Raw genomic sequence first — 12,495 nt, forward strand, 5'->3', positions numbered from 1 at the left:
CGACGACAAGGCCCGGGGAAACAGACAACCCTCCGTGATGCATCCTATTATTCTCTCCCCATCTGCCACCCTCAATATCCGATATCCATCATCCACGGCATATCCCCACCCTCTCGCACTGTGCATGACGGCATGCGCCTCTCAGAATAGCTGCACTGTCTCAGTCTGCCAGGATGTCGATCTGCCTCCATACGATAACGATACCGACGATCCAATGCTAACGGAGCAAGGGTCTCTGCCTGGCGCTGAGGTGATCCGGCCCAGAGATTGCCACACTCGTCTCCCCAGCTCCCTGCTGAGTACGTGGAAGGTTGGTCTTTTTCAGGTTTTAGTCGTCGGACACCATCCACACTTGTACGTGTATGCCGCCATGTACCCGATACCTTACCCGCAGAGGATTTGCCACCGTACCAGCTAGTACTGGTACTTGGCTGCTGCTCGTTGCTACTCCAACCTTGCTACTCTAGGACTATTGCTACTCTATAAAGAGTGGTGGTGGAGCACATTTCATGGGTATGTCCGCGTTGCTCCGCCACGGGCCTTGCGTGCGGGCTTTGCCTGGTCCTGCTTGACAAGTCGTTGCCCTCGTTGCCATGCCAAATGTTGCGCCTTGCCATTATCGCATGCATGTACGTCACGATCTGCCAGCCTCATGCTTTGTTCAGCTTTTCGGTGAAAATACGAAGAGAAAATTTATATATAGAAGTCCGGAGAGAGCAGGTATATAGGGTCAAGTGATTCCTTCCCGTGCCTCTCCCTCCCTTATCAACTCAAAAACACTCTCCCACATAACACTCCCTCTCGCTCTGCAAAGTCTTCGTTTTGCTCCAGACCATCACCGTCGTTACGAGACAGAAACACTTTCGCAACATATCAATCTCTACTAAAGTCGACTTTAACCTACACCCTCGTCCTCAATCAAAATGAAGTTCTTCTCCACCCTCGCTGTCGTTGCCACCTCTGTCCTGGCTGTCCAGGCAACCGAGTGAGTATTCTGTTATCAGTCTTTCATCTCTTCACTATGCTAACATATCTCCAGTAACTCCTCAGTTGTCATCCCTCCCGCTGGTACCGGCATCGTTGGAACTGGCACTGGCTACCCGCTTCCCACTGGCGGCAACGGCACCAACAACGGCGGCAGCGGCGGTTCCCCAACCAAGACTCCAATCGGACCAACCAGCACCATCGTGCCCGCCAACGGCGCCTCTGCCAACAACGCAGGCTCTGCCCTGGCCGTGCTCGGTCTGGCCGTCGCCTACTTCCTCTAAGCGCATGGCGCTGGATCTCTTCATTCATCCATCATGACAATTTCGATTCTTAGCGGTGGCGTATAGAAGGCGCGGCATATGGCGCGGCATTTGTGATAGAAACGAGAGGATTGGTATCCCGTGTGCAAGGAAAGGCAAAGGACGGCGCTTCTAATTCTTTTTCATCATGACCCAGAAAAGGGTTCTCCGAAGGAACGGATGACACCATCTGGGGGTTTAATGTACGAGTATGATAGCATGATACGATGGCATACCATGAGGAAAGGCATACACACTTTTTTGGCATAATTTTGCATCGGGAATATTGGGACCAATCCCTTGGCTCCCTGGCGGCGTTTTCTCGGGCGCTGGCTTGGCTTATAGAGCCTGGCGCAGTTAGATAAGGTTAGATAGATAAGGTAGATAGATATGGAAATCAACGAAGGAATAATAATATCACATCACATCAACATTACCTTATCATACCTTATCATTGCGCAGCGTTCTCTTATCAAATGATTCTTTCCCTGCTTCATATCACATGATCCTCCCCTCCTCCCTCCTCCCTCCCCAAAGACATCTTCCCGTCTCAAGCGTACCTTACCTACCTAGATTCCTTCTAGATAGATACCGCATCCCATAGTCCATCAACCCCAAATATATACCTAGGCATCTTACCTTACCTTACTTAAGCATAAGGTAGGTAGGTAAGCTTATCCAAGATTCCTTTCTTTCTTTGGTTAGAGAGTGTAGTTGATAGATGGGTAGATGGATGGATGGCGTGTGGTGAGTTATTAGTTGCGGACGGATTGGGATTGGGATTGGGATTAGGATATAGGGGTGAGAGGGAGAGAAATGAAATGAAATGAATGCATCAAATCATGAATTCGTATCTCATGTCAAGGGAGGTTTATAATACAATACAAAATTCAAGAACCTTGCGTCTCGGCAGTCGGGGTGTGATTCTCATTCTTCCTCTTGACCATGCGTACCCATCTGCGTCTCCGCCAGTCGCCTCTACGACCGCGCTCTCCCTCGACATCGCTCGCTTCTCCCCAGCTGGGCAAGGACTGCATCTTGAGGCCCTTGCCGCGAGTCGTCGGCGTTTCGACGTCCGGGCTCGTGTCGTCCTCGGCGTCGTAGCGGATATCGTAGACCCAGCGCTCGCCCTCCGTCTCGACCTCGACGCCCGTGATGATGCGCTCCTCCACCCACTCGCGGCTCCAGAGATCCAGCGTCCATTTCTTCTCGCTCCACTCCCATCCCTTGGGCGGCTGCACGTCTTCGAAGAAGCGCGTGCCCCGCGGCCGGTCAGACTTGATGCGCGCCTCCGACAGCGGATCGAACGGCGACGCCGAGAAGACCCAGGACTCCCACTCGCCACCGGCCGACCGCCGCTGCAGCTCGAAGATCTCGACCTCCCGGGATTCCGGCGGTGAGTCGAGGATGATGTCCCGCGCGATCCAGCTGTCGAGCCAGGATTTCGCTTGCTCTTCGTGTGGCGCGACGTGCTCTTCGTGCGTGCTCTGCATCTGTCGTTGGATGGTCGGGTGACCGAGTCCCGTGATCACCCAGCCGATGATCAGGAAGATGAAGCGCCAGGGGATGAGGTGACTAGCTACGAACATGAAACCGGCGGTGGCGAAGGAGAATAGGAATACGGTGCTCGAGAGGGGCTCGTTGCTGAAATTTGTAGATGGTGTGACTACAGAGATTATATGGTCGTGCAGGCGGCTGAAGTCTTCCATGCAGTTCTGGAGATCCCGCATGTTGCGGAAGAAGTCTCGGGAGAGCTCCTTCACGGGCTTTACGGTAGGGGCGGGGGCAAGAGGGGGCCCGGTCGTGCTGTACTGGAAGTTGTGGGAGACTGTGGTTGGCGGGGCAGGGTGGCGAGCTATGAAGGCGGGTATGAGGAGGGCTAGGAGGATAATCGCAAATGGGAGCACGAAGATAAGGTATGGGTCGAGGCAGATGAATGTGTAGACGGCGAGGAAGGAAAGCGTATGTGAGTATTGTCTCCAGGAGAGGATACGGTTGACGCGAGCTTGGAAGACAAAAACGACACCAATGCGAGCATTGAAGCGCCGGAAATTGGTAGACATTGTTGTGATATTGAATGAGGGGCGTTCAGTCTGGGCCAGGTCCCGCAGCTCGTTCTCTCTGCTGGAAGGGAGATCTTCGACGGGGATCACTTGTTGCAATAACCTGCACCTGTCAGTACAATATCCAGGGCTCAAAGAATGTTGAGATATACCTCTCAAGCAACCGGTCTTGCATGCTGGGTCCATTCTTAGATTCAGACCCCCCGTAGCCTTTCAGGAAGCTCTCCTTGAAGCTCGTGGTATGCTTCTTTAAACGGTCTCGTTTTCGCTCATGGTGTGTTCCATTGTCGGAGTCTTCAGCTACGTCTGAGAGGTCGTTTGTGTTTCCCGGCGCAATCACTGGCAGAGGTTCATCGCGGTTGACAAAGGCATCCACGGTATATTCATCCATGTTGACGCTGTGATTTCGAGAAAAGAGGGAAGGCTTTGGATTGTTCGGACCGTACGTCGAGGATGATAATGGAGGTGAAGGCCCTGGGAATCTGATGATGGTTCGTTCCTACGCCGCCCGCGGTGAGCCAACAAACAGTGGTCAACACTGATCAGAATATGAGGTGCTCAGTAGAGAACAGCTGGGGTGAAGTATGTATCCGGCATCTCAACAGTCGCTGGTCATCGTGGTTCGTGACATCGCCATGGTCGGGTGGTGGCGCTTATCCTGCTCTATCATAAGCGCCAGGCCGCGGCTTGGTCCGTTGAGGGTTTGGGTTCGCCATTTCCAGGGCAAGATCAGCACGGTTGGCACTTTACTTCCTTCGGGAAAGTAGCCTCCTCTTCTGGCAAAGCACGGCCTTTAGAGGCTTTAGGTCCCCTTTAGAGTCTAGAGGCTAAACGTCTCGAGTCTACTCCGTAAACACTAGAGGCTAAACAGCCTTCGTCATGCACCTAATCGGGATGGTTGGATCCGGGAACCCCTTTTCTTTTCCCGGTCAAGACCAGGGAAACCAGAACCAGACCCTCAGGAAATCTAGAACTTGTCTTTGATAATGGGGAAAAAGAAAAGAAAAAGGTATTACAGTAGGCAAATAATTCCTTGGTGGTCCAGCCACGTGCATATATATGTACAGGTGAGGTATATATGACATATCCTCACCTGATAGCAACAAGGCACAGAGCTACTATACATTTGATGATCGTGACTCCAGAGAGCGTAAACAAGGCCGTAGCAATCCCTGACCGACAATCCCCTGGATAATAAATAACCGTTGTTGGGTTTGATATTGTGTGTGATTACTCCGTATAATATCTGCCCCATCGACGTCCCCTATAGGCCAGCTACGATAGTCCCGCTAAACCCCTGCATTGCACATCTCCAAGTCAACCACCGAACTTCAACCCAGCGTGAGGGAGATCAATTTCGCGACCACGGCCTCTTGCATCCAGAGGACAACATTCCTACCCCCAATCCATGGTCCCGGCATCTTCAATTCACCTCCTCTCCACCAGTTCGAAGGCTGCCCCGCTCGTCGCTTCGGAGACGTCGAGAACTCCGCAACCACCTTTCCGAACAGAAGTGGGCTCGTGTTGACCTACATCCTCAACTCCCACGTCTCCCACGATTCCCACGTCGGCCCCGTCTGCGAAGCCCTATGGACCTCTGGTGAGATGAAATAGCCCTTCGAACGCCTCGGCCCTTGGAAGGACTGAGCTTCAACAGGCAAATCTCACCCCGAGCAGACTCCGTGCTCGAAGTCTGAGGTCGCATATATGATTCGAGAAATGACAGCTCCCCCAGTTCCCAGACCGGGCTTCTCCCCAACAAAATCGTGAGGCAATCCCATCTTCTCCCAAATTCTATCTGTGTATATCACGCACTAATCAATCCATATCGCAGCCTTGAAAATTCTGACCCAGCTACAAGACCACGGGTACCCACCGGGAGAAACCCGACGCTGAATTCCTCAGGTCGAAACAGTCACAACCTGCTCTCCTTTGGGGCAATAGACGATAACACGAGTGGATCCTCCAATTTCTTGCCTTCCCCTAGCTTTGACGACCTCCAGAGTAGCATATCGAATGATATCCACAACCGTTTTCCTGCACCGGGCGGTCACAATAAGATAATCGGGGGAATACGCCAGGTCGAACCTATGGATGCATCAAGCAACGAAGGGCGAGGGACAGCAACTGTCAAAGCAGTATCTGGACCTCGCCCCCTCCGGTCAGGGTCGATAGTCCGGCGGCAGAGTACGTCGACTCGGCAGAGCAGTATCTCTTCTACAACTTCGGGGGGATCCGGGCCCATGGATCCTCCAACCGCACATCTGGCCGCGCGGACCCGACGTCAAAGTCAATATCCCCCCCTATCAGGCAGCGGTGCTGCTAATGGGCCTTTCAAGAATCCTCGAAAATCGATAGGACCCGGTGTGGTTGATTCTGATTACTCGAGACCAGAACAAAGACGACGTCCAAGTCTGGTCTCAAATTCATCTGCACAGGGGTTGGCAGACGCTGCGGGGTCAACTCGACTGAATATTGGAAATGGGGGAAACTATGAGGGGGCTCAAAGACTCACTGTTTCCAGGGCCGCGAAGGCCAAGTCGCTCCAGCCACCATCGAGACAAGGCCAAGCTCATTTGACTGTCAGTACCCCGGAACACAGCAGGTCACTATCATTTGCTGGCAGGGCACCTGTTCGAGTTAACGGCCAAGGAACAAGCACGCCATCCTTTTCGGCAAAGCGGGTATCTGTTATGCCTGGAATGCTGCAAGGCGCCCATGCAACTGGACTGGGTGCAAGGACTGTCAGTCCTACAGATGCGAGAAGAGCGAAACGATTATCTGTCTTGCAGACCGCACCCCCATTGAAAAATGCACCCCCGATTCCGAACACTCCTCCAACACCTCAGCCTGATACACGAAGGTCATCTCGATCGCCCTCAATGCTGCCGAGGAAGACTTCGGTAACGCCGTCATCTTCAAGAACAACTCCAGATATCAATCGTAAGTCTTTCAGCTCTGGCCTCTCGATTTGGTCCAATGCAAGCCATAACACTTCTCGCACATCTACAGGCTCCTTGCAACCTCGAGCGCCACAGCCGGTTGCCTCGTCCAGGTTACCCACACCAAAGGCAAGGGGTGTGCATAGTGCAGCGGGGAATAATGAAGAAGAGGAAGTTCCTCCAGTTCCCGCAATACCCAAAGCGTACGAATCTCCTAAGGACTCGAATGTCGAGGCTGCATTTTTCAACAGGCGCAAGTCGAGTATGCCGTTTGATGCCAGCAGTATAAACAGCACCTCGACAAACAGCTTGTCCGGGAGGGGTTCAGCTCGAGAACCCATCAGATCTGAGCGGGAATCGAAGCCCCGGCAGCCTGTCTCTCACAGTTCAACTTCAGATGTTGATCAACAGAATAATGCTACACCTATAAAGAAGAAGAACCTGCAACCCCTGCGGCTCCCTCCTTTAAATCTACTGCCTTTGAGTACCCCCACCACTGCCAAGATTGCGGCTTTGCAAGAGACATCTCTTTCCGATGGACAGACCACACCCCCGCCTCGCCGAGCTGCCCCTACAACTCCTAGCACTCCAATGACGGCATCAAAAGCATCATTCCTTTTCCGTAATCGCCCTGGCGAGAAAGGCGAGACAGATACGCAACATGTGCGGAGCAACAGTTCTATCCGTCACGTTCGCTCGGAGTCGTCCTCGCAAATATATGCCAGTAGCTCCGAATCGTCAAAGCCAATCTCCATAAACAGCCGGACTGCAAGACAAACAGTTTCGCCGTTTGTCTCTTCCTCCCTCCCGAAGCATAATGGGGAGCACTCTTACATGCCTAGGTCCAAAACGAGCGGAGATTTCACTAATATGGACACTTCTCTGGATATTCGGCCTGCACGACTCACTGGTCCACGTGCCCAGAAAGTCAACAAACCGTCAAAAACTGAAACGCCCCCTGCCCCTGAGATCTCAAGCCCCGAGGAGCTCGCGACACCATCTTCAGGGACTTCAATACGTCGAAAGCTAAGTCTTAGTTGGAAGAGAAACACGTCAAAAAGTAATATTAGTATTTCACACGCAGCCAGCGAGCGAGACTTGGAATATGCTCCGCAACCTCCAAAGCATGAAAATATGCCACCTCCGAAACTCCCTGCGTCTGCTACGATGAACAATCTAAACACTGTCACAGTGCCTAGCCCTAGCCTCTCTATTAAGTCAACAACTTATCTGGACTCGAAGCGAAGAAAGAGTTCGGCTTCGAGCATTACTTTGCCGAACGGTCACGACAGGACGAGAAGCGATAGTTGGGGTGTTAATGGCAGTCCAAAGAGAGATCCAAACGAATCGAAGCCCGAAAAACCTGCTGTTCCTCCAGCATCAGCACGTACAAGTTCTTCTGCTTTGCACAGAATGCTGAACACCAAACCTTCTGTGAACAACATGAGCGCGGCGAGGACTACTGACCCTTGGACCATGGATCTTGACAAAGATGACTTAATAGCCGAAGAAGAGATGAGGAAGCTTGGTTCGAAACGCAAGGAGACTGAGGTCGCGGCTAGGCAACTGGATGCGCTTCGAAAGCGTGCTACACCCAAGGAACGTGTATCACCCCAGCAGGCTATCCAGATGGCCAATCTCAACATCTACGAGCGCGGCGAGATTGTGGATTACAAAGATATCTACTTTTGTGGAACCAGTACTGCTCCTAAACATGTGGGAGAATTGAGTGCAGATGCTACAAACTTTGGTTTCGATGACGAACGAGGAGACTACTCGATTGTCCTTGGAGATCATCTACTCTATCGTTACGAGGTTATTGACTTACTTGGAAAGGGTAGTTTTGGTCAAGTGGTGAGATGCATTGATCACAAGACTGGCGGACTTGTCGCTATCAAGATTATTCGAAATAAGAAACGGTTCCACCAGCAGGCATTGGTGGAGGTCAACATTTTGAAGAAGCTGCGCGAATGGGTAAGTCTTCTCAATTCTCTCAGCGCCACTTATCTAACGTGTTTTAGGATCCTCAAAATAAACATAGCATGGTCAACTTCACGCAGAGCTTCTACTTCCGCGGCCACCTTTGCATCTCTACAGAGCTTCTTGACATGAACCTGTATGAGCTCATCAAATCCAACGCCTTCCGCGGATTCTCCTTGAAGATAGTCAGGCGATTCACCAAGCAACTCCTGAGCAGTCTCGTGCTACTGAAGCAACACAAGGTCATTCATTGTGATCTGAAGCCGGAGAATGTTCTTTTGGCTCATCCTCTGCACTCGGAAATTAAGGTCATCGACTTTGGCTCCAGTTGCTTTGAGAATGAGAAGGTCTACACTTACATCCAATCTCGCTTCTATCGATCACCAGAAGTTATTCTTGGTATGACCTATGGCATGCCGATTGATATGTGGAGTCTTGGCTGCATCTTGGCAGAACTATACACTGGAGTTCCTATATTCCCTGGTGAAAATGAGCAGGAGCAGCTTGCATGCATTATGGAAGTGTTTGGTCCGCCGGAAAAACACCTGATTGAGAAGAGCTCGCGCAAAAAGCTTTTCTTTGATTCGCTGGGAAAGCCTCGTCTCACCGTGTCTTCCAAAGGACGCAGACGTCGACCTTCATCAAAGACGCTTCAGCAGGTTCTTAAATGTGATGATGAAGCTTTCCTTGACTTTCTCGCACGCTGTCTACGCTGGGATCCCGATCGCCGAATGAAACCGGAAGAAGCTATTAGACACGAATTCCTTACTGGCCAAAAGTCATCCATGGCACCTATGCGAATGAATCCTCGAAACGAGTCTCCTATCAAGCGACACAACACCATTACAGTTCCAGCTAATGCCAACAGACCTCTTCCAGAGCCGCCAGCGAATACTCTTAAGATTAATGCAACGGTCAGAACACGAGAGAATTCTGGACCTAGTCCGACCAAGAACCCTCCAGCGCCAGCTCGCCGAACCTCAAACATCAACGGCTTGAGCAACACGACTGGCACTAGGCGCACGAGTACTGGCATTAGCGCATCGACAGGCCCCGGAGCTAGTAGTTTACCCAGAGTGACGACGAGGAGTGTCAGTGCTCGACAGGAGATAGCCGCGACAGGAGCAACAGCAGCAATGAGTCGGCGCGCATGAGGATGATGGAAATGACGAATGCATGTTTGGGTATAGGTACATATGAAAGCGCGGGTCTAGATGGGTGGCATAATTACTTTTCTTTCTAATGAGCATAGCTTGCGAGGGCCTTTGTTGTTTCAGCATCACCATACCCTTTCTTTCTTTACACGAGCTAGAGTTCCGCTTATTTCGGAGCGGGGAGGTTGCAAGATGCTGCTGGCTGTGACTTGCTTCTTGACGAGGCGTTTGTGGGGTAGTATCGAGAAATATGGCCGAAGAGCGTTGTGCTTGTCGAATGGATGAATGTATATTAATGTTGCCAGGCTGAAAGGATTGCCTTGGGAGGAAAACAAAAGAGACTTTTAGAGTGTCATATTGACACTTCCTTTGTACAATTTATCTGCTCTGGTGTGAATTGCATAGTCCAGTCCCCATTCTCATCTTTATAGTAGTCTTTTGTGTAGGTAGGCACTGTTCATTTGACCAAGTCCTGTTCTTTGGTGAAGTCCAATCTCCGGGACGATGATGGGATTCATGCCATAAGCTCCGTATTAGTGACGTAAACATGGCGAATAGTTGGACAGTCAGTACTTTAGAACTGGTTACGGTCAGGCTTTTAGAAAACTACGTCCTCTCTGAATATGGTATCTTACGATCTTCGCGATGCGCATTTGGTTCTAGTGCACGTGATCTACCCCTGACCCCTGTCGGTTACCGTTCGCATTGTTTACATTGGAGCGTACATTTGAATGTGCATAGCAACGGCTATCATTTCCGTCGCCGAACCTCAAAATTGTCTTCCTCTGTACAAAAAAGCCCAGCATAGCTCACAGCACACGAAGTCTACACATGGGAACAAGGAACTCGATCTCTCCCAACCCCGCAAGAATCTCGAGGACACCATGGAGTCCGACAACTTAAAGACCGCGTCGCTCTACATAAACAACCAGCTCCTCTCCCGCGGACTCCTGCGAAATGGGCAGAATATTGACTTTGCGCGACCCGACAAGGGAGAGGGAGGTATGGAGGCTACAATGGGGAGAATAATGGGCGTGGTGAATGATCTGATCCTGCGACGAGATGTACGACCCCTTCAACCCCCTCCCACAGCACGTGCATACCTAACACTCAGCAGCGCGACGCCACGCAGCGCGAGAGTCTCTCGCAAACGATCCGCACGCTGCGCGCAGATTCTCTGCGGCAGACGACGGATCTGGAGCGCCTGCAAACGAAGCACGCCGAGGCGCAGCGGAAACTCGGGGTCGCGGAGGCGACGGAGCGGGCGCTGAAGCAGCAGCTGCGCAGCGCGGAGCAGGTCGCGCGCGGTCTGAAGGAGGAGATGGCACGCATGAAGATGCTGGTGGCGCAGACGCGGGCGCAGTGCGCGAACGAGGTGCGGAAGCGGGAACGGACGATCGAGGGCATGAAGAGACATGTGACGGAGAGTGGACGGGCGCGAGGCACGGGCAAGACGGTCGGGGTGGTGAGCATCAATGTCACGGCGGGCGTTGGGGCGGAGGGGGGTGGCGGGAATACAGTTGGGACGGAGGAGGCGGGGTATGATTTGAGGATGGAGACGAACGAGTTCTTGACGGAGTTGGCGAGGGGGTTGAGTGAGGAGAACGAGAATATGGGGGCTTTGGTTAGGAGGACGGTGGAGACGCTGAGGACGCTCTCGGGATATGAGAAGGAGGGTGTGCAAGAGGGAGGCATGGTGGTGCAGATGGAGAGTGGCTATGAGAATCTTTCTGCGGAGATGGATGTTGTGATTGAGCATGTGAGGAATCTCTTGACGAACCCGTCCTTTGTGCCACTGGAGGAGGTAGAGGTCAGAGAAGAAGAAATCATACGGTTGAGAGCGGGATGGGAGAAGATGGAAGCAAGATGGCATGAAGCTGTTCAAATGATGGATGGATGGCGGAAACGGATGGCCACGAGTGGTCAAACCGTCAATCTGGAGGAGCTGAAGATGGGTCTTCGCCTAAGTCCTCTCAAAACCAAGGACGAGGACAACAAGAAGCCCTTTGAGTTATCAACCCTTATGGAAGATGGGGAAGGCGATACTCAAGCAGATATCGATGCAATGGACGACACAGATATGCAGGTTCCTGAGGAGCCGGATTTCGATGACGGAGATTCCGATGGTTCTGATCCAGATCTTCTCGAAGAAGAGGCAACTGAGGAACAATTCGACGAGGTGTCTGAGGAACAACCTCAAGATTTCTCACTCAACACAGTACCATCATCCTCTCCGGGTCCCCCGCCACAACTATCTCCACTCCGAGAAACGACAAATGGTAACCGAGGAGTAAGCTATCAGCAACATGATGCGTTTACTACAATTGTTGAGGAGAACACCCATGACCTTCTTGAAGCAAACCCCCCATCCGTGCAGAAGCCTAAATCAACACCGGAGCCAGAACATCAGGATAGAAAGAGCCAGATCCCAGCACCACCGGAGGACGAAGTGTCCTTAATCAAAACATCCAATATACAGAAGCAACCAACACCAAAGAAACCCTCAAATCCAACGCCCACCATCAGACCTACTTCTACTCCCAGACTGAAGGAAAATTCTGGGAGCAAATTACCGAGGCCGCGAGAAGCACTTCCTCAACAGAGCCCGTTGACAATGGCGTCTATTGCAGCGAAATTGGCGGCCACGGAACGAGAAGCAGATGCGGCGAGAGTAAGGGCTAAGATTAAGGCTGCTCGGATGAAGAGCGCTGCGAACGCAGAGGCAGTGAGGCTGATGCCTCCTCCACCGAAAACAGAACGAGATGAAGTGGAGCCGTCGAAAGCAGAAAGGGGGGATCAAGAGGATGCGAGTAGAGATAGAGAGGCGAGAAAAAGGAAAGCTTCAGCACGGCAGGGCGGAAGAGCGAGCCGGAGAAGAAGCACGCTGAGCCCGTGGGAGCTGGAGAGCTTGATTCTAGGGAATGTGGGTACTGGAGCGGAATAGGTATTGCACTGGGCGGCGTCCGGGAGGCTTGTTTTGGAAAATACTTTCATGATTTGATGAATGTCTAAACGCTGTCTGTCTTAATACTATGAGCATGACCATTTACTTCCTCCATCCAAAGACTCC

General features: G+C 51.9%; 3 protein-coding genes across 3 annotated transcripts; 2 read left to right on the forward strand and 1 right to left on the reverse strand.

Annotated features, from left to right (window-relative positions):
* Positions 1–2,176: 2,176 nt before the first annotated feature.
* On the reverse strand, positions 2,177–3,740 carry M430DRAFT_100305 (hypothetical protein; the record flags this gene model as incomplete). The annotated part of the gene is made up of 2 exons (XM_024860624.1): positions 2,177–3,452; positions 3,502–3,740. The coding sequence occupies 2 exons, from the start codon at positions 3,738–3,740 to the stop codon at positions 2,177–2,179; spliced, it is 1,515 nt and encodes a 504-aa protein (XP_024721863.1).
* Positions 3,741–4,699: 959 nt separating this feature from the next.
* On the forward strand, positions 4,700–9,767 carry M430DRAFT_120530 (hypothetical protein). The gene is made up of 4 exons (XM_024861779.1): positions 4,700–5,115; positions 5,184–6,292; positions 6,362–8,265; positions 8,313–9,767. The coding sequence occupies exons 1-4, from the start codon at positions 5,057–5,059 to the stop codon at positions 9,423–9,425; spliced, it is 4,185 nt and encodes a 1,394-aa protein (XP_024721864.1). The 5' UTR covers positions 4,700–5,056; the 3' UTR covers positions 9,426–9,767.
* Positions 9,768–10,441: 674 nt separating this feature from the next.
* M430DRAFT_101165 (hypothetical protein) lies at positions 10,442–12,369 on the forward strand (the record flags this gene model as incomplete). Its single annotated transcript, XM_024860685.1, has 2 exons — positions 10,442–10,489; positions 10,543–12,369. The coding sequence occupies 2 exons, from the start codon at positions 10,442–10,444 to the stop codon at positions 12,367–12,369; spliced, it is 1,875 nt and encodes a 624-aa protein (XP_024721865.1).
* Positions 12,370–12,495: the final 126 nt, after the last annotated feature.

This window comes from Amorphotheca resinae, assembly GCF_003019875.1.
Source record: "Amorphotheca resinae ATCC 22711 unplaced genomic scaffold M430scaffold_5, whole genome shotgun sequence".
Lineage (NCBI taxonomy): Eukaryota > Fungi > Ascomycota > Leotiomycetes > Helotiales > Amorphothecaceae > Amorphotheca > Amorphotheca resinae.